Genomic DNA, 22,156 nt, shown 5'->3' with positions numbered 1-22,156 from the left:
GGCCCTTTAATAAATGCAGGGCCATTATACTGCTCTAATATGAACTAACTCTTATGATACAATTAACTAGCATCGGCAGCCCATGCAGATTTTTCCTTTCACTTACCCATAATAATAAATAAAAAAAATCTTGAAAAAGTAGATCATTGCAGTGGGTGGTCACAATGTGAGAATGAGGTCATTTGCCTGCGTGAAATCTAAAAATGTTTGCTTTAATTGTTCCATTCTGCCTACTAATGTGTTCCCCATATCCTCCTTCCCAGATACAATCTGACATTAAGTTGGACCTAAGTCGTAGAATTCGCTATAAAATAATTGGGCCGGGAGTTACAGAACCTCCACTAGGTATATTTATTATAAATGAAAGAACTGGTGATCTGAACGTAACCGGAATCGTGGACAGAGAAGAAATCGCAATGTTCTTTGTAAGTTGAGCACTACACTTTTAATTGATCTATTACAATAATTACTTTTTGTTTGTAGCACATACTATGTGAGCCTTTGCCTATTTATTGGTGAACTATGATATACCCAGTTCCCTAATATTATATTATCGGGATTACTCTCCTTACGATACCGAATAGTTTTGGAAGAGAAACTCCATTCACTTCTCCTGCTTTCCCAATTCCATACATAGAATGCTGGAATTATTTACTATTCTTGTGTTCTTTCAAATGAAAGAGCTGAGGGGTTTGTCACATTGTAATGGTGTCATGACAGCCTGTCTGCTTGTAGTCTCCCATTTGGAGAATACACTAAATGTTTTTTGATTACCACAACCCTCAACTTTTTCACATTTTGCCGTGTTTGGTGCACTTTTTTTAAGCCACATCCAGGAGTGGATTGAAGTTGGATCTTTCCTGTAAACTTTCACTCCCTTTACAAGCCACACCTAGCATTGGCTTTTAAAAACATCATGAAATAGCTGCGTCAAAACACTGTGTGTGAAACCACCCTTAATCCTCCTTCCTTTTTTTTTCCTGTGTTTTTTTGTTAGCACAAAAAAAAACAAAAAAATTCCCGATTTTGTTTTTTTTATTTTTATTTTTTCATTGTGTTTCATTTGTAATGTGCTTTTTCTAGTGTCAATCTAAAAAATGACAGCAGAAACACCACACCTAGGGCATGCTGCATTTTTCAAAAAAATTTCGCTGACCCAAAAAAAACTCCACAACAAATACACAATGTTTTGGAGTGCATTTAAAATTTTACTAAAGACTTTCATGTAACATCTAGCCGCAGCGCTATTGGGCAACGAAAAATGCAGCATTTTTCTAATAAAAAACACTGTGTGAAACTGCCCTAATAGGAGTTTTAATATGTTTACTGTAATACACAATCTAAGGTGAGCCACCACTTTATTTACGATGTTTTTTAATCTTCAAAAATGTTTCATTTGCTTCAGCTAAAAGGCTTTGCCCTAGACCAAAACAATGAGAATGTTGAGCCACCTATAGAACTACGAGTGAAAGTTCTTGACATCAATGATAACGCTCCAGTTTTTACACAAGAAATTATTGTTGCGACAGTGGAAGAGTTGAGCGCTGCAAGTAAGTCTTTTCGTTTATTTACATATCGTCTGTCCGCCATTGATATTCGATGTAATTGGCTACCTATATTTCAATAAACGCATAGAAGTGTGATTTGAAGGGTTAAAACAGGTTGTATATATGAGGATTTGACCATCACCAACTATTGGGGATGTACAGGGGCCTTACCGTCTCTATTTCAAGTCACATAAACTAATCTCTTATCAGAACTGTGCGTCATGATTAGACATGCATTTAGCCTTTAGGTTTACCAATGGAGGCCTTGACTAAGATAGACAATGTGTAAGAGTATTCTATTTTATAGGGATTTTAATGACACGTTGCTATTGCAACTTTATTTGGGTAGACTCATGGATATATACATATGGATAAAAGTGTATGTATGTATTTATTTATTTTTTGGTATGAAAATGACACCTGGAAAGATGCAAAAAATCTAAATAATTTTTTTCAAATTATTTTGATTCACCTTTTACACAGATAGCCTTATTATGGTCCTAAATGCAAGTGATGCCGATGAACCGAATACCATAAATACTAAACTTGCCTACAGAATTCTCACCCAAGAACCTGGATCATCTGAATTTGTGGTCACTAAGAATGGTGAACTTCGCACAACTGTGGCTACACTTGACCGAGAAGTGAGTACGGTTTATGTAGTATTGTTATGTTTATCAGGAATGAATATACAAAAATGTTTAGGAGGCAATGAATATCTTGTGAAATTAGTCTAATTATCCGGTTTTATTACAGTAAATTACAGGGGTACTCCAAACCTGACAAAACACTGCCAGGGTAATAAAAGATTCAGGCCCCAGATATGCAGTTACCGCTGCTGAACCACTGTACCTGAAAGTGGATGGAAATTTTAAAGATTGACAGCCCCCCCCCCCATAAAAAAAAAGTGTATCTGATTTGACCATTGGCCTAAGCTAAATACAGTTTGATTGAACTTTTGGAAGAACCAACATTCTAGATCAATTGATGTTCAGTGCTACAATGTGAATGATAACATCTAATGACCAAAAACATTTTTTAACTTTGTTTGATCTATTTTTAGGTGATGGAGTAGATTTCCATCAGTCAGAAATAGTGATTTTTGCCACCAATGGTAGATACAAATGGTTATTTGTCACAGAACCAAAAGTGGTGATGTGGGCGCTGCCGACGTCCGAATTCTAAAACAATGGGATAAGCAATCGAAGTAATTTTATTAACAAAGAAAGTTAATAATGACTACGCTTTTCAAAACCTTATTGGTATCTTTAGGAAGAGCAATTGAAGTATCTTTATTAGCAAAAATGATTTATTAATAGGGTACGTCTTTTAAGGACGGCCTGTGGAAGATACCAATCCGGTATCGATACCGGTAGCCATTATTTATTTATCAGTTTGTTAATAAAGTACCTTCAATTGCTCATCCCACTGACTTGGAATTCTGATGTCCGCAGCATCTACATCCACGTTTGGCCCTGTGACTATTTATCCAGCGGTGGGGCACTGCTCACTATTCGCTGATGGAAAGAAGCTGCAGCTGTCACTATTTGACCTTCCATTCGATTACCAGCGATGTGCCTGTGATTGCACAACGTTATATGGAGAGAACGTTCGCTTCTCTGAACTCTTTCCCTAGCATTGTACAGGCAATCTTCACTCTGCTTTTAAACAAATGGTTATCTATCGTGCTGGTAGGGGCCCTCTCCATGGACCTTCTCTGCTCATACAAATAGCGTGGGTCCAAACATTCTGTAACAAATGTAAACATCTGGACCTCTTAGTGCGGTAAGGAGCTGGTATTGTATGCCAATACTCTGTAACTGGGTATGTTTCAGCGTATGTACATCGCTCACAGCTCATCTTCTTCAAAAAGGTTAATATATAATAATTACAGGTAAATACCCATGACAAGCCATACACAAAATGAAAAACTTAAGTATAATTATAAGACCAAATCTTACTCCTCTTCTCCCCCATCTTGTGTTCTCATGGATCCTATGAGAAGCAAGTTAGATGGATGTGGCAACCTTTTCATTTACTTTCATGAACAGGGTAACTTCACTATTAAAAATAAAAATGGAAAATGTTACTGTTCTTGCTTGGATCAGATGAATACCCGACCAACACAGAAAACTTTTGTTTTTGTAAAGTTGTGCATTTTGGTCGGATTAAAATTTTTCTACTTCTTTTATTTATTTTTTTCTGTTTAGAAACAAAGCAGCTACACCCTAACGGTCGAAGTGAGAGATCGAGATGGAGATATGAAGCAAGGCCAAGCCGGATCAGCTACCGTTAAAGTTAAAGTAAAGGATGTAAATGACCACATTCCCGTACTTGAAAAGGAACAGGTATACTAAGCAAGCGATTGGCTGTTTCAATGTGATCTCTGTGGAATGGCCATACAAAACAGCTGTGTACAAACCTATGGCATGATAAAGGCCAATGGGAAATGACAAGCTGCACCTATTGATGCACCTGTATATGTTTTTCATTTACAATAGGAGTCAATGCTTGATGTATTTTTTGTGTATACATCTGGAGATTTTCCTAGCACATACACCAAACGTGTACTTAAAACGCCGTGTGGACAGAGCCTTCAATGCCCTTTGTACACAGCAAGAAACGTAAAAAATAAAATTAATTCTCTGCTCCATATAATTTACTTTGTGTTCTGTGCTTTAAATATTGGTATGATCTGACCTTTTTATGGTCTGTTTTATCCAATCTCCATTTCAGTATGAAGGAGACGTTGAGGAAAACGTTGCCAATGTTGAAATATTACGTATGAAGGTGTTTGATGATGATGAGGAATTCACCGATAACTGGTTTGCTAACTTTACTATAGTGTCGGGCAATGAAGGCAATTTTTTTGAAATTGTAACGGATACTGAAACCAATGAAGGAGTATTGATGCTGGTGAAGGTAATATATACTAACTGCGCATATAGCAAAACTTGTTGGCTGTGTTGATTTATTGTATACATACTGGCTAATTTAAATTGGACAACCCAGCTTGGTGCAGGGGTTTAAGGGCAAGCAAATTAGGGCCACTAACACTGCCATCGTCTCAGGTGGTTAGTAAAATCATAGGAGGCCATGGAGATGGTTTACGGTCTTGTCATCTATTAACAGAAAAAATGAGAGCGCCTCAATTAGATAGTTTTTCTTTCCTTTTTAAATATATAATGTATGAAAATTGTTAGCTCTTTTAAAGGGTTTTTCTGGATTAATGTAAGTTGCTGGTTTTTAAATGAAAAGCTATGCAACCCTTTGTAATGTACTTTTGCGTCCATTCCTTACCGTTTTTTGAAGATCTCTTTATGCGGTCAATTGATGTATTATTGTTTATATACATAAATAAAAACCCGTACAGACCTAATACTTCTTTCAACTGAGTTTGCTGCAATTGTATCCAGTTTTAGAAATTCTATGGGCTCAGACTGAAACATTTAACCTATATGGATACATTCTAAGGCCTCATTCACACAAACGTATTTCTTGTCCGTGTGTTGTCCGTTTTAACAAAGGCCAGCACGCTGACCCATGAAATTCAATGGGGCTATTCACACATCCATTTTTTCACGAAGCGTTGAGTGAAACTCACTGCGTGTCCTATTACAGTCCGTTTTTGTGGACCAGACTCTTCTACTTAAAATCAATGGGTGTATGAAAAAAATGGACCGCACACAGACTGCATCCCCGTGTGCTATCCATTTTTTTTGCAAATTATGTGCTAAAGAATTGCCGAAAAAAGTGAAAGCTGGATGTTCTTGCAGAGAGAAAACTGAAACCACACTGACTCGACACCGACGTGAAAATGCATGAAAAACTGTCTTTTTTTTTTTTGGAGCAAATCGGACGCGCTCATGCGAAATAGGGAAGGACAGAAATATGTACTGCTCACAGATGTATTTAGGATCATCTAGAAGTATCTGTATGTTTTTCAGGCTTTGGATAGTAAGAAGAATTTTTTTCATTTACGGACCGCTATAACAGAGATCTTGAATATGGGGGGGAATTGAAGCACATATCATACCTCACAGTTGCATAACTTTTCCTTACACAGTGGTTAAGCTTTCTTTACGTAAAACTGGAAACCCCTTTTAACACTGACCTTCCAAAAAATGTATCACCCCCCCACCCTACTTTTTTATTTAGATTTTTAAAAATTTACATTTGTAAATTGGGTATGTTTATTACTATTCAGGCTTTGTCTAATACACCCCTTTTAAATTCTATTTTGTTAGGAAGCCGATTATGAATATATGCAGACTGCTGATTTGAGTGTCGTTGTTTCAAACCGAGCCGAATATCACAGCTCCGTTAAATATCTGGCCGGTGGAGGAGGAACTGGCGGCGGAGGTGGTGGTGGTGGCGGTGGTGGTGGTGGCGGAAAAGCTATTCCCATAAAAGTGAAGGTGAAAAATGTTCGTGAGGGTCCTGTGTTTAAGCCCAAGAGAAAAATACTTTCTATTTCTGAGGGGAAAACTGTAATAAATCAAGTCATTGGATCATATCAAGCATTTGATGCAGACACTGGGAAAATTGCGGAACATGTCAAGTAAGTTCTGCCTTTTTGTTCTAAAAATATAAACGTGTTTTTAGCTTTCTATCTTTGAGTGTAGCAAAATGTGTATCAGCTCACAAGTGTGATCGCTTTCTCAGTAAAGCAGCATGCTAGTCATTTGTGGAAAGGATCAAAGGTATTCGGCACTGTGGGATGTAAAATATTCAAACTTTTATTTAAAATTTTTAAAATCATCCTGCTTACGTGTTTCATACCCTAAGGGCTTATGTACACAGCCAGGCGCTATGTTCAGAGTCTATACGGCAGTGCACGGAGGCTGTACGGCCCCTTAGTAAATAGCCATACAACCTCTTTGTGCTGTTGTACAGGCTCCACAGGGTGACATATGGACAAACATATTCTCCCCTGCAAGCCATGCTCCTAGAGTAGAACACCTCTATACGTACAGAGTCCGATAGAGCATACCACAGTTTTATTTGTTTTTTGTTTTTTTTTTCTGTCTGATTTGTACGGAATCCAATAGAAAAGGCCACCATATGAAATCGGAGACAAACCGTGGTACAATAGAGGCCCCTACGGAAGCCTTTGTATTGTAACTGTAATGCTGCCGTATACATGAGACCTAAGGCTCAGTTATGGTATGTAAATTGTCACAAGACTTATACTTAAGTTATATAATATAATATGCTGGAACTCCGGGCCGGCCTTAGGATAGATGGCGTCCTGTGCGAAATTATCTTTCGGCGCCCCACCACCATCACAAGAAAAAATGCCCCATAAAAAAATATAATGCCCCCCACAGTATAATGCCCTATATAGTGCCCCCACACAGTATGATATTTAATATATATTATAACCCCTTCAGGGACACAGTATTTTGTCCTCTAATTGTGCCCACACAGTATTATGCCCCCTGTAGTACCCCTACACAGTATAATTTCCGCTTAGTGGCCCCCACACAGTATAGTGCCCCCCTCCCCTGGCTGCCACACACAGCCCCCCCCCCCTTGTAGATAGTTCTCCCCTGTAGATTGTGCCATACAGCCTCCCTGTAGACAGTGCCATAATCCCCAACCTCCTGCTTGTAGATCGTGCCATACAGCCCCCCACCTCCCCCTTGTAGACAGTGCCACCAAACAAAAAAGGGCAACCTTTTCGGACTCGAGGCACAACTGGAAAAATAACATTTCCTCAGGGCACCCCTACTAAAAATTGTTTCAAGAGAGACAGAAAACAGCTAAAAACAAGCACTCCACGCTTAGGGTATGTTTACACTGTGGTTTTTTTTTAAGCCAGAAAAAATCTGCCTCAAAATTCCTTCAGGAATTTTGACGCAGATTTTGAATTGACAGCGTTATTTGACTCTTTTGGCGTTTTCTTTAAGCCATTGAAGCTAATGCAAAAGACGCAGGCAAAAAAGCTCCAAACGGGCGCCACTTGTATCTTCTGCCTCCTATTAATTTCAATTGGATCTCAGAGGTGGAAACCACTTGAAGACCATCAGCCCCCCACTCACGGTATAATGACCATCAACCCCCCCCCCCCACAGCAAAATGACCATCAGCCCGCCACTCTCACTAAAATGACCATCAGCCCGCCACTCACAGATTCCCCTGGTGGGTAGTGCCACACAGCCCCCTGGTGGGTAGTGCCACACAGGCCCCTGGTGGGTAGTGCCACACAGCCCCCTGGTGGGTAGTGCCACACAGCCCCCTGGTGGGTAGTGCCACACAGCCCCCTGGTGGGTAGTGCCACACAGCCCCCTGGTGGGTAGTGCCACAACTCCTTGAGCGGAATCAAATAAACAGGAGCTTTAAAGGGGTGGTTTTCCAGCCAGCAAAAATTGATGGCCTGTCCTCAGGATAGGCAATCAATAGCTGATCGGTCGGGACTCCCGGGACCCCTGCTGATCAGCTGTTTTGAAGGGGTTGCAGCGTTCGTACAGGTGCTGCTTCCTCTTCATTTCTACTTGCTCACTGTGAATCTTCGACACGGATGTAGCGGCGACTCACAGTATTGCATCCTTCTGCCATACACTTCAATGGGAGCTAAGGCTGCAATACCTGTGAATTGCCACTACATCCGTGTCGAAAATTCACAGTGAGCAAGTAGAAATGAAGGGAATTTTACGATCACTGCACCCCTTATAAAACAGCTGATCCCGCCGGGGTCCCGGGAGTCGGACCCCGACCGACCCATCAGCTATTGATGGCTTATTCTGAGGATAGGCCATCAATTTTTACTGGCTGGAAAACCCCCTTTTTTATAAGCGGCTCCCCCATGTCATGAACTTTGTATCATTTATACAGTTTTTTTGTTTTTTGATACTTAGTTTATATCCATTTCCATATTATGTTGTAACAGGTATGCAAAAGAATTTGATCCAGATAATTGGTTTATGATTGATTCTACTACAGCTGAAATTAAACTTATAAAAGTACCAGATCGGGAGTCTATATATGTTGTCAATGGAACCTATGTAGCAAAAATCTTGGCTATTAGTGAAGGTAAGTGTCACATCCCACACAGGCATTTATTTTTGTTTTCCACACGTAATGAAAGATTTATTAACACTGTTGTAAAGTTATAAAGATAGAAACCAGCATCGAATCCATGAGAATTGCGCACACAGAATAAAAAATTTTGCACATATCACTAGATATGTTAGACACTTTTCTCACTCCACCTCATGACTGGCATACTTTACACCAATATTTTGCACAAAAATAATTGTGCGCACCCTTACAATTTCACGCCCCTCGCCCCCCCCACTTAGCTATGCCTTTTTATAGAAACTTTACTATCGAGAAACCTGCAAATAGTGGCTAAAGCACGCCATGTACACAACTTTTTGCTGCATTTGTGCCAGAATACTGAGGCTTAGTAAATCTTCCCCAATGTTTGTTTTATTGTAATTCTTGCTTATTTATATGCCATAAGAGGGTTCAGCCATCCTTTGCATGACTAAGGCCCCATGCACACGACAATTTTTTTTTTATCCGTAATTACAGGATCCATTCATTTCTATGGGCTACGGACACCTTTCCGTATTTTTACATATGGGTGTCCATGCTGTAGAAATTCTAGAACATGTCCTTTTTTTTGTCTGTCTATGGGCGCTTCTGTAATTATGAACTGCTACGGATGTGTATCCGTAGCCGTCCGTAATTCCGGAAGTGTTGCTATGCAACGCCAGGGGATTACCCTAGATTCCTCCCTGTTTTTTAGTGGATCCATAAATACGGACAATATTTACTGACCCCCTTCCATATATATGCGGATGATTTACGGATGACTATAAATGACTACGAATCTGTATTTATGGTTGGATGAAAAATACGGTCGTGTGCATGGGGCCTTAGTGTTTTATTTTAAAACTATTTGTTTCCACAAATATTTCTCTCTTTCAGATCTTCCAGGAAAAACTGCCACTGGAACTATAGCTATTGAGGTGGAAGATGTGAATGACAACTGCCCTGTTCTAGTAAATCCAGTGCAGACCGTTTGCAATAATGCACAGTTCATCAACTTGACAGCAATGGATCTGGATGGCTTTCCCAATGGTGCTCCGCTGAAATTTATGGTTGTAGATGAACCTGCTGGGAACACTAAGCTGTGGTCAATAGGGAAAACCGATGGTAAGAAATGGGTTTCTCTGAAGGGGTATTCCCAAAATCAGAAATGATCACATATCTGCAACATATGTCTGTCCCAGTGTCTGCAGTTCAAATAAGTATAGGTGGATATTGCTGACATCAGGGGATGGACAGTAGATTACAGGACAGGGAGTAACCTCACGCAGAGTTTGCATGGATAAAAAGTAAAGTTTTAACAGAAATCGGGAGGAATCCTCCAGCTCACCCACTGGTTGTCTCAATCCAGGCTGCGCTCGGATCCTGCGTGACGGCACACGGCAAGGCAACAGAAAAAAAGAGGAGGGAATGATCCAGCGCTTAAAGAAGGTTTGTAAAAAGGAAACGATGTTCCAAGTTTATTCCAATAATTTAAAAGATCAAGTGAATGGGGGTGGTGGTAGCAGCCTACGCGTTTTGGAAAACACTCCTGTCCTTATTCATACAAAGGAGTGTTGTCCGAAACGCGTAGGCTGTTACCACCGCCCCCATGCACTTGATCTTTTAAATTATTGGAATAAACTCGGAACATTTGTTTCTTTTTACAAACCTTTTGAGCGATGGATCATTCCCTCCTCTTTTTTTTCCTAAAGTTTTAACAGTAAGGTAATGACAAAGTTGATATAGATACTATTAGATTAGCATAGGTTGTTTAAAAAGTTAGCGTCCAGTTAACTATTTGTAACTTGTTTTATGACAGAGCGATATTTATATCTGGCCAACACGTTTTTTTTTTTTTTTTTAGTTCAACAATCATTATTTGAGTGATTACACATTGTTTTAATTTTTTTCACAAGTCAGGAAATATTATAAATTAGATTCTAATTTATAACATTTCCATGTACTGGTCACTAGAGGGAGCAGTTCCCAAAATTGCAGCATGGTCAATGTGGTAAAGCAACCTCATTGCTTTATGCTGAAAATTTAGGGTAGACACACTCTCTAGTGTCCTCACACAATACCCCCTCCCTTATTCTGGCTAGTGCCAGGAAAAGGAGGGGGTTGAATCTTCAAACCTCCGACACAGTGTGCCGCCATTTTCTGTGCGAGGATTAGATACAGTGCTCAGCAGACAGTATAACACTAACATACACGAACATAATACACACATCACAAACATAACTTACCTGCTCCTGCCGCCTCCGCTCCTATTCCTTGCGCCTTCGCTTCCTTGAACATATGGCCGGAAGTCGTCATCTGACTGTCCGGCAGCAGCTTCCGGTCCACATGAAAATGGCGGCGGATTTTGCTCTGCGAACGAGCTTCGTTTTGGTATGTGTGGGAGCGGCGCATGCGCCGTTCCCACACAGACGGCGTACGCTGCAGTGAATGGAACGGCTCCCGTTCGCATTCTCTATGGGGATGTATGTGCCGCATTCCATCTCTGTATGTGTCGTTAATCGACACATACAGAGATGAAAAAAAAAATCGCAGCCCCCATAGAGAAGTAAAAATAAAAAAAAAAGTAGAACACACGAACACAAATAAAACATTTTTTTTTTATCATACTAAAAGCAATATGATAAAAAAGAGATCATGACACCTTCCCTTTAATGATAATTTGTGCTTCCGTACAATGTAGTACAAAATGGGTAATAAGTGTAACAAAGCAAATGGAAAAACAGCAGTGACATTGAACCAAACCCATATTATTTTACCATCCAAAGGGCACAGTCTATTATCTAGAAGCTGCAGAATTGTGGCTTGCAGATTTATTACTTTACAGCAGGCTATCAGCAGTTAGGCCCCATGCACACGACCATGCCAGTAACCACGGTCCGTGATTACGGGCACGGCCGGCCCCGGACAGTCATCCGCATTTGATGGCCGTGTTCCCATTATAACTTATGGGAACATGGTCCGTAAAATCCAAAAATAGGACATGTCCTATTTTTTTCCGGATGCTTTCTACGTCCCGTACACCTTCCCGTGAATATACGGAAAGGTGTCCGTAGAAATACAAATGAATGGAGCTATATTTTGATACGCAATTACGGTCCGTAATTGCAGACAAAAATGACGGGCATGTGCATGGGGCCTTATGTAGGCTTTTTGCCAGAGACTTGGTATTACCGCACTGCTGTGTCATGGTCTTATTTAACCCGCACTCCTATTAATAGTGGCACGTGTGGCCACCTGTTCACTGGCCATTTCTGAAAATGGTGGTGCTCTCAACTGGCAGACCTCATTTAACTTTTCTGACATTTCTAATTGACATCTGAATTGTGACAATCCTTTACATTACAATATTAATGTGTCATGCATTTAAAGTGCAGCTTCTACGTGTACATGTTATAATCCGTCCTTTCAAATGGGTTCTGTGTTCTTTAATGTCCTATTTTTGTACCCCTAGGTCTCAGTGCACAACTGATCCCCAAAACTATATGGGAGGGACCACATCAAGTTCAGATTCTAATAACGGACAACCAAGGATTAAGTTGCCCAGAAAAACAAGTCCTGAAACTATCAGTGTGTACTTGTAACAATGCTGGTTATGCATGCAGTGATAGGATGACTGACACTTCTGTAGGCCTAGGAGGTGGTGCAATTGCTCTTATGATCCTTGCTTGTTTACTATTACTATGTAAGTATACAATCATACGCTTTTTGTTAAGTTTTGTGTCCGTGCTGTAGTTGATGCTATAATGGTAGTGTGGCATGTGAAATGATTGAGGTGAACGTAAAGGTTGTTTGGTGAATTAAAGAGGTTTTTTTTCCACTATATAACATTATCTTAAGATTTTGTTTGCCAGGTTTATTAGCATGATGTATTTTCAAGCAACCTGTCCCTTGGGGCAAAGGGGTGTATTTCCTTTTTCTGATGATTTTTTTTTATTAATTATTTTACCATAACCAAGAGAAAAGGGCTCTTTGGTGAACACCACAACATATAAATCCCTGTTTGGGTTGTATATGTGGTTGACCTTAAAGGGGTTGTCCACTTTTTCAGCAAATTAATATTTTTTGTATAATCTAAAAGTTATGCAATCTTCCAATATATTATCTTTTTATTAATTCCTCATGGGTTTCAAAATCTCTGCATGTTATTCAGTAGTAACATTCATTGTTTACTTCCAGCAAATAAAATTCTGTCCATGGTCATGTGATGGACACACAGGTGCTTTGGATCGTTAGAAGACCCAGCTCTGATACAGATACTGTAACGAGCCGTGCACCTGTGTGTCCATCACATGACCAGGATAGAAATGTATCCACTGGAAGTAAACCATAAATGTTCCTACCGAATAACAACCAGCAGAGATCTCTAAAACCATGAGGAATTATACAGATAGTATATTGAGAATTGTATAACTTTTTTAATTATACCAAAAATATCATTAATTTTCTGAAAATGGACAACCCCTTTAATAACTTGCTGGATACTGCTACTCACAGGGAGACAAGTCTTCATTTACTGTTTCTGACTTTGTGCTGTCTTTTTATTGGATTGATTTCTGCATTTCACATGGCAATTTCTCTAATGAAAAGATTGAATTGGATAAAGCTAGTAAAATATTCTATACGTATAGTTAGTTTTATTATTTTAAAATGTTAAAAACACGTTTTATTGTATCTAGCATTGGTTAAAATGATGGTACGTTTGCATTTTTGTACATAAAATAACCCATCAAGCTATTTAGAGTAATTGCATGGTGTTTATATTTGTATGTTTTTTGATTTGTTGCTTTATTATGTTTACACCTATCATGGGAAATAACATTTTATTCTTGTTTGTTCCACCAGTGGTGCCACTCTTGTTGCTTTTATGCTCGTGTGGCTCAGGAGAAAAGGGATTTTTAGCTGTAGATGGTCCTGAGCAGTCCATGCTTATACACAACAAAGAAGGTCCAGAACCTGTGGATACAGTGAGTATTGTTTAATTTTTAGAAAATTTTATTTTTAACAAACAACCTCCTAACTTTCCTATCTCAGATTGAGGCCCTGTTCACATTGTTTTTTTGCAGGCAGAAAAATACTTTGTGAACTGATCCTTAAAGAGGCTCTGTCACCAGATTCTCTAATCCCTATCTCCTATTGCATGTGATCGGCGTTGCAATGTAGATAACAGTAATGTTTTGTTTTTTTAAAAAATGTTCATTTTTTGCCAAGTTGTGAGCTATTTTATATATATATGCAAATGAGCTTTGAAATGGACAACTGGGCGTTTTTATTTCGTTATGTCCAACTGGGCGTGTATTGTGTTTTTAACTGGGTGTGTTTATGTGTATGACGCTGACCAATCCGTGACCAGTCAGCATCATACACTCATCTCCATTAATTTACAAGCAGCACAGCGTTCTTACTAGAACGATGTGCAGCCACATACACATGTGTCCTGATAATGAATACACATGAAATCCAGCCTGGACGTCATGTGTACTCAGAATCCTGACACTTCTGAATCTTTTCTGTGAGATTGCAGCAAGCCACTCGTAATCTCGCGAGATTACGAGGTAAACGAGATGTCGTTTCTCTTGCTGGAAATCTCAGAGAAAAGAGTCAGAAGTGTCAGGATTCTCAATACACATGACGTCCAGGCTGGATGGTCATGTGTATTCATTATCAGGACACTTGATTAACGTTAATCTAGTTTCCTGATAATGAATACACATGACCATCCAGCCTGGACGTTATGTGTATTGAGAATCCTGACACTTCTGACTCGCAATAGAAACGAAATCTCGTTTACCTCGTAATCTCGCGAGATTCCAGGTTGGATTTCATGTGTATTCATTATCAGGACACTTGTGTATCCCATCACCACCACCCCATGCAGTTATCTATTACCAATGCAACAGCTGTCGTTTACATTTATGGATTCCTGCAGTGAGGCTTCATGCACACGACTGTAACTTTTATGAAATTAATGGTTCAGTTTTGGGTTTTTCCACAATTACAGATCTGTAATTGCAGAACAAAATGCTGGTCAATTCATTTCTATGGCCCTTGGACACCTTCCTGTATTTTTACGGGTAAGTGTCTGGACTGTAGAAATTACCCCGCAAAAAATAGTACATATCCTATTTTTATTTTTAATTTGCAGACTGTGCTCCTATACTTTATAATGGGAGCACTGCTCGCAAATGTGGGTGACAGTCCACGGCCGGCTGTGTGCATGAGGCCTAAAGCAGTAATAGCCTAGGGGCTACTGTCATTGAATACTATTTGAGTTTTGATATTATATACATGAGCTTTATGGCACGCATATTGTCAATTCTTAGAAATACCCATAAAATATTACAAAAAATTAAAATATATATATATTATTAGTTTTCTTTATGAATTTACATGTTAACCTTCAAAGAGAGATGTTATTTAAATTAGCATTTTTGGTATTCTATTGCTCATTCGGCGTGAACAAAAAAATTTAATTTTGATAAATAACACTGATAATTCTGTTTTGTTACCCAAGGCGGCTCTTCAATCTGTGATTGGAACAGTAGGTTCAGCAGGACTTGGCGCTGGGGCTGGTGCCGGCATGAGAGATGGCCTTGGTATTTCATCTATGGAAGGATATGGTTACTCCAAGGATATGTACCATTCCAGTATGGTAATGGATAGACATTATGAAGACCAACAGTTGCTCATGAGTGGAGGAGAAGTGACAGCTGTTGGTGGTGGCATGAGAATGATCAGCGGTCTGGGCTCAGCAGCTGGTGCTGGAGCAGGATTTGGAAGTGGTTATGGTTTTGCTGGTGGTGCCGGGAGTCAGGCAGCTCTGAGTGAAGAATTCATAAAAGGCTATTTTTATGATGTAAGTAACTCCGTATTATGTTACTTTTTGTGTTCTGGATTATGTTCTGTATAAAATATACCCCCTGACACTGCCCCCACACAGTATAATGTCCCTATAGTTGTCCTCTACGCAGTATAATGCCCCAATAGTGCCCAATAAAAAGAATACTCGCCTAACACCGCTCCAACGACGAGTGGAGGAGATCCCTCTGCTCCCACGGTCTGTGTGACTCTGCACATTTTCAGGTTCCGCTGCACTTCTGGCATATACCGGCATTTCAGGTATCCTATTGGTCCGCAGTGTCCTCCATGCGCTCCCCGTTTATTTCTTGTTTAGCCTCAATGCCCATCCACCATGGCGAGCGGACAGTGCCCGTCCCAATTGTGTATATACGCGGATGATCGGGGTTATATAAAGGGATGATGTGGTTCCCTGTATATTACCACATCTTTCCTGTAAATTACCCCAACATCCCTGTATATACCAGCCATCATCGCTATATACAGGGATGATGGGGGTCCCTGTATATTACCCCAATCTTTCCTGTAAATTACCCCATCAACCTTGTATATACCAGCCATCATCGCTATATACAGGGATGATGGGGGTAATATACAGGGATGGTGGCTAGTATATACAGGAGCCTGTATGATTGAAGGAACAGGGGGAGTAGGAAAAGTAGTGTGTTTCATAGATATAAAAAATATAAAAAATACTTTATTATTAAATTGTTATTAAAAACAATGTTGGATGTAATTTACGTTGCGCCAAAGTCCCCTAGATTGGCACAATATGACAAATTATGTCTAAATTAAATTGCTCCAATTCTATAGTAGTATATTGATTTATATAGACGACTGACCTCTCAGTGTTGGTGAGAAAACAGTCAATTGCAAGCAAAAAAAATTATTATTAAGGTTCCTCCAACGGGCTGTAGATAAAGCCCAGCGATGGGGAAACCCCTACATCAATCTTGCTGCAATGGGTTCCATGTACATGCATATAACTGCATAGATTGCGTGCACAAATATCCTGTGTGAGCAGACACGACACAGCAGAGTCGAAACTGCTGCGTGCCAGCAACTACACAGGAGTAGGAAAGGAACAAGCCACAACAAGTGACAGCACTGTTGAATTGCCTAGATAGTGACCTGTGAATGATGTATCAGCAAATACTCTGCCCTGTCAGGCAGTCAATGACTTGCGAATCACAGCTTGTGTGTTATCATGTATGTGTATCTCGGCATAGCAGAGTTGAAACTGCTATGCTGTGACAGCTCTGCAAGGGGGAGTAACAGATCGGCCATGCAGCCCTCACCACGTGTGTGTGAATGACCTGGCAGCTCAACTTACATAATAAATAATAAAGAAACTGTGCTTCAGTATACTAACTGCCTGACAGGCAGGGTACTCACCCCTGCAAGGCACTGGAGCTCGTTGTTCAGGCACACTGCCTGTGTGGCCGCCCGTCCGGGAGCACGGCCGATCTGTTACTCCCCCTTGCAGAGCTGTCACAGCATAGCAGTTTCAACTCTGCTATGCCGAGATACACATACATGATAACACACAAGCTGTGATTCGCAAGTCATTGACTGCCTGACAGGGCAGAGTATTTGCTGATACATCATTCACAGGTCACTATCTAGGCAATTCAACAGTGCTGTCACTTGTTGTGGCTTGTTCCTTTCCTACTCCTGTGTAGTTGCTGGCACGCAGCAGTTTCGACTCTGCTGTGTCGTGTCTGCTCACACAGGATATTTGTGCACGCAATCTATGCAGTTATATGCATGTACATGGAACCCATTGCAGCAAGATTGATGTAGGGGTTTCCCCATCGCTGGGCTTTATCTACAGCCCGTTGGAGGAACCTTAATAATAATTTTTTTTGCTTGCAATTGACTGTTTTCTCACCAACACTGAGAGGTCAGTCGTCTATATAAATCAATATACTACTATAGAATTGGAGCAATTTAATTTAGACATAATTTGTCATATTGTGCCAATCTAGGGGACTTTGGCGCAACGTAAATTACATCCAACATTGTTTTTAATAACAATTTAATAATAAAGTATTTTTTATTTTTTATATCTATGAAACACACTACTTTTCCTACTCCCCCTGTTCCTTCAATCATACATTGACAATCGGTGGTGTACACCTAGTGTGAGTTACTCCGACATATATTATATATAAATTGTACGGGGGTAATACCCATCCAAATATATACAGGAGCCTGCCATCATCCCTGTATATAGCCCCCATCATCCGTGTATATACCATTTGGTCGGGCACTGTCTGCACACGGTGGCGTGAGGGAATTCAGACTAAACAAGAAGTAAATGGGGCAGGCATTGAACAGACCATGGACCAATAAGCTGCCTGAAACGCCAGTATATGCCAGAAGTGCAGCAGACTATGAATACATGCGTGCTGAGCCGCTCGCGGCTCCGCACAGACAGGCGTGAGGCAGTGACATCATGGTGCCTGTCTGCGCTGAGCTGCAAACGGCCAACGTTATACAGTGAATAATAGAGCAGGGAACGGACGGTTCCCTGCTCTACTATAGGGTTCAACTGCATCTGTGTCCTGAAGACGCACATACAGTTTAAACTGGGGAGAAGATGAAAAAAAACCTAAATGTGCAAGGTGGCCTCGGTCATCTGCGCTGAATTTCGGTTTGTTTTCCAGATTTAATTGCCCAGCCCTACACTAGAGGGCCTTTTTTTTTCTTTTTTTTTTTTTTTTCTCCTCTTCATTTCCCCTGGTCTTTTTTTTGCCTCACTACACCACAAGTAGTCAGCTCAGTTGTATGTTGCTATACTTATGTAAAAGCTCCCTTAGGCACGCCATTCGGCCATGGCCATTGAGCGCCGCAGGCAAAAAACACAGCGAAAAACGCTTTTTCTCCCTCCCATTGATCTCAATAGGAGGTCAGAGACGTAAACGCCCGAAGATAGGCCATGTCACTTCTTTTTCAATGGGAGGTATTTTCGGCCATTGTTTGGCGTGTTTTCCGTCACGGTTTCCGTGTTAACAAAAGAGGCACAAAAACTCTGTGTGAATGCCCACTTAGGCTACATTCACACGACGGTGAAAAAAAAAGGCCATTAAAATCTGATCAACAGTCAGATTTTCATGGCCATTTTGCATCAACGTCTCTCCAAAATTTCATCCATTTTCAGTCCATTTGTCCATTTTTAATGGTCGTTTGCCATCCGTTTTTTCATGGCCGTTAAAAAAGAAAAAATACGTTTTTTTTGTTGGCCAAATCTCCTGAAAACACCAGTGCCATGTAGATAGTGCCGCAATGTCCCTGTAGATTGTGTCCACGTAACGCCACAGTGCCCACTGTAGATAGCTCCTCACGACACCCCCCCCCCCCTCCATTGGGGATTCCCGTCCAGGAGGATCCCCTGATGTTACTGTCCATATGTGGATAGTGACGCCAAGGGCTCCTCCAAGAGCAGAATCACCACTCCAGGAGGATACACTGACATCTCTTGTCAGATATGGATAGCGACTCTTCTAGGAGTGGAATAACTGGCCAGAGGAGATTCCCGGCAGTGACGTCAAGGGCTTCCCCCAGGGCGCTGTCTGGCCGTGAAAACAGCCAAAAATAGGACATGCCCTATTTTTTGACAGTGTTAGAAAACGGCCGTGTGAATACACCCATAGAGATACATCGTTCTGAAAACGGCTATGTGACGGCCGTTTTTCACTGCCGTGTGAATGTGGCCTTACAAATTACAATATGACCTTTTGTAACCTTGCTGTATTTGTGTTTTTTAAAACGTTCAATAAAGATTTAGGTAATGTCTGTCTGAAAAAATCCTCTGCAGATATTCAAATATTATTTATTTTTTTCCTTCTACATTGCATCCCAGACACAATACTATGAGAATTCCTCTCATAATAAGGTTGTGGCATAAGACTAGGGTTTACCATAACGTTATTATTGGTGGGTTTCCAACCTCTGGGACAACTGCTGATCACAAGAACAAGGACTCTTTGGCCTTTTTCCTGCAGACTGAGGCTCCATTCCACAAATACGAGAATAAATTCATACAGCTTCTTTGGAACGCAATAAGAAAAAAATGTATGGAGCTCCGAATCGACCCCAAATGGTTGCTGCTGGCATCCAGAATCGTATAATTTAATGCTATGCTATACAGGGGATATGTAGCTCTGTGACAGAAAAATGAGGCTCCAACCCCTAAAAAGTTTTATTTAATGAAAATGTTCAGCATAGAATGTTGGACCTTTAAAATAAAATTGTTTAAAGTTGGAGTTACTTTTGTATCATTAAATTTTCATAAAATTCTTATTACATTGTCATTGCAGTTAACAATACTTTGTTCTTTCATCTTTTATAGAAAGTCTTGGGGTGTGCTGATGAAGATCTGACTCAGGCAGCAAAGGATTGTATTCTTATTTACTCACAAGAAGGAACAGGTTCAATTGCTGGATCAGTTGACTGCTGTAGTTTTATTGAAAGTGAATTTGAAGGTGACTACCTGGATGACTTAGGATTCAAGTTCAAAGCCCTGGCGGAGATTTGTCAAGGTGTAAATAGTGGCATCCAAATTTCACAATATAAATCCTATGAGGAGCTTAACCAAGCTGCCTTAGAGTCTGAAGCCATGACAGATCTCCGTGCAGTCCAGAGTGAAGAGACCATGCAAGAACATTACCAGGCTATGGATAATTCTTATTTGTCATCAGAATCCCAGGTTCAAAGGTCGGAACCTGAAAGTGTGGTTAGGCAGAATGTGGTGGCTGAGGAGTCTTTTGTGTCTTCTAGGTATGTACAAGAGCCTGTTATGCGAGGTAACGTGCTTGTGACAGAAAAATCATACACGACGGCTCCCGCAATATTCCTCGAGCCAGTCCGTCAACAGAATGTATTGGTGACTGAGAGGATCATTCGTCCTGCCTCTAGTTTACATAACCTGGTTGACGTTCATGAGGGAGAAAATGTTATGGTAACAGAGAGGGTGATCAAATCTGATAAAGGTTTTTCTGGCTTCAGGAGTGAGCCTCATGATTCACAGTATATGCTGGTAACAGAGCGGCTTCTCGCCCCTAGCTCTAATCTAAATGCCTCCCTAAGCATTCCTGATCAGTCCATGGGGCAGAATGTAGTAGTGACGGAAAGGCATTACACTCCTATAACAGCAGTCAATGGGAGCGCTAGGATTCCAGTAGAAGTGTCAGGGGGTCAAAGCCTAGTAAAGGAAAACGTCTCAATCTTAGATGGCGGTGTGCAGGGACAAACGCACTTTAAACAGGGAGGTTATTTGGTGGAGGAGCTACAGCCTGCAAGTAATCATGTAGAGAAGTCCTCAAGCAGGGTGACCAAATTCAGCACTGTACAGTACACACGTTCCTAATGGTTGAACTTTTTGGTTTTTGTTTGCTTTTGTGAAAATTTTTGGTTTTAAATACTTTTTATAGCAGACCTAACATTAAAACAAAAAAATACAAATTCCAATCCCTCCTTATGTAGATGTATATTAAATGTTGTGCAGACAGAATTTGTGGGGTCTTTTTCCATAACTCTGACTCATTTTAAAATGCAAATTTATCTCCATGAGTGGGACGGACTCTTCCTGGTGTGATGCACTCTGATCCAATTGGATATCTTTTCCCTGCTGCTCCTCCCTCCTCTCATAGCATGCAGCTTAAAACGCCGGATGAGGCAGAGTCTGCAGCTGCATCACCCTCCATCCCCCTGTCTTCTATTTATTGTATTACTGTAGTCAAATTTTTTAAAACATTTTTGGAGGGGGGCTAAGGAATGTTTATGAGAAATTCTAGTACTATATATTTACCTATACTAGTAATTTGTGCCAAAAAATAAAATTTTCTGATGTTTAGGTTTTTGTGGTTATCCACCTATCCATTCCATAAGCATTACAATATGTCCATTTAAATAAATCTTTTCAGACGCTATTAAAACATAAATCCAAAAATCTGTATTCAAAAGTAACTACACTATAAACACCAGAAGGTATGTTCACATGCAGAGTTTTCGGGGGGTAGTTCTTGGAGTGGTTTTTCTGTTTTAAAAACGGCTGAAAATCAGAGGTTGTTCTCCCTTGAAAACAGCTCCCTCATTTTCATCTGTTTTTGATTTTGCCTGTGAACATACCCGAATTCTATTATACTGCTGTAATTGCTACTTTTGTTTTTCACATGTTTAAATACATATTTCTAGAATTTTTTTCTACAGCATGACCAAAATATATAAATGCACAAATTCGTCATAATCAACAAGCCCCCAAAAACTAAACGTGTGTGTGTGTGTGTGTATACATACACCTTTTGACTGTTTAATATCCACCTTTGACTGTTTAAACATGGCGTTAAAAGTATTCCTGGTAGAGCAGTGATTTTGTCCTTGACTTTTATTCTAAATGTATTCCGACTACCACAACATAACGCTACTCAGGCAGTAGTTTTAATTAGTTTTTTTTCTTGTTTTTTTAAATTAAAGATGTTCTATTCCCTGATTGATTGGTAAATAATTTGCTGCATTTTTTATGATTTCACATCAGATTATATTGATGTTATATTAAATTTGAGCATTTGCGTAAGATAATTGTCGGCCAAACTGATTTTAATCCTGGAATTATCACACCTCCGTTCCCCTTCCTGTAAAAGTTTGCTAGTTCTCTGCTTATGGCAAAAGCGGTTTGTCATACAAGCAGA

At 40.2% G+C, this 22,156-nt stretch overlaps 1 protein-coding gene across 1 annotated transcript in view; it reads left to right on the top strand.

Annotated features, from left to right (window-relative positions):
* DSG2 (desmoglein 2) overlaps positions 1–21,750 on the top strand; it is a 48,230-nt gene extending 26,480 nt beyond the window's left edge. The window contains exons 4-15 of the mRNA XM_075826311.1: positions 264–425; positions 1,406–1,550; positions 2,031–2,191; positions 3,758–3,895; positions 4,284–4,469; positions 5,795–6,108; positions 8,440–8,582; positions 9,486–9,713; positions 12,061–12,291; positions 13,452–13,573; positions 15,121–15,462; positions 19,819–21,750. Of these exons, the coding sequence (XP_075682426.1) occupies positions 264–425; positions 1,406–1,550; positions 2,031–2,191; positions 3,758–3,895; positions 4,284–4,469; positions 5,795–6,108; positions 8,440–8,582; positions 9,486–9,713; positions 12,061–12,291; positions 13,452–13,573; positions 15,121–15,462; positions 19,819–20,835 (3,189 nt within the window). The 3' untranslated portion in view covers positions 20,836–21,750. The remainder of the gene's footprint in view (positions 1–263; positions 426–1,405; positions 1,551–2,030; positions 2,192–3,757; positions 3,896–4,283; positions 4,470–5,794; positions 6,109–8,439; positions 8,583–9,485; positions 9,714–12,060; positions 12,292–13,451; positions 13,574–15,120; positions 15,463–19,818) is intronic.
* The last annotated feature ends 406 nt before the right edge of the window (positions 21,751–22,156 follow it).

Source organism: Rhinoderma darwinii, chromosome 5 (assembly GCF_050947455.1).
Source record: "Rhinoderma darwinii isolate aRhiDar2 chromosome 5, aRhiDar2.hap1, whole genome shotgun sequence".
NCBI classification, from domain to species: Eukaryota; Metazoa; Chordata; class Amphibia; order Anura; family Rhinodermatidae; genus Rhinoderma; species Rhinoderma darwinii.
This window is presented reverse-complemented; position numbering and strand designations above follow the sequence as displayed.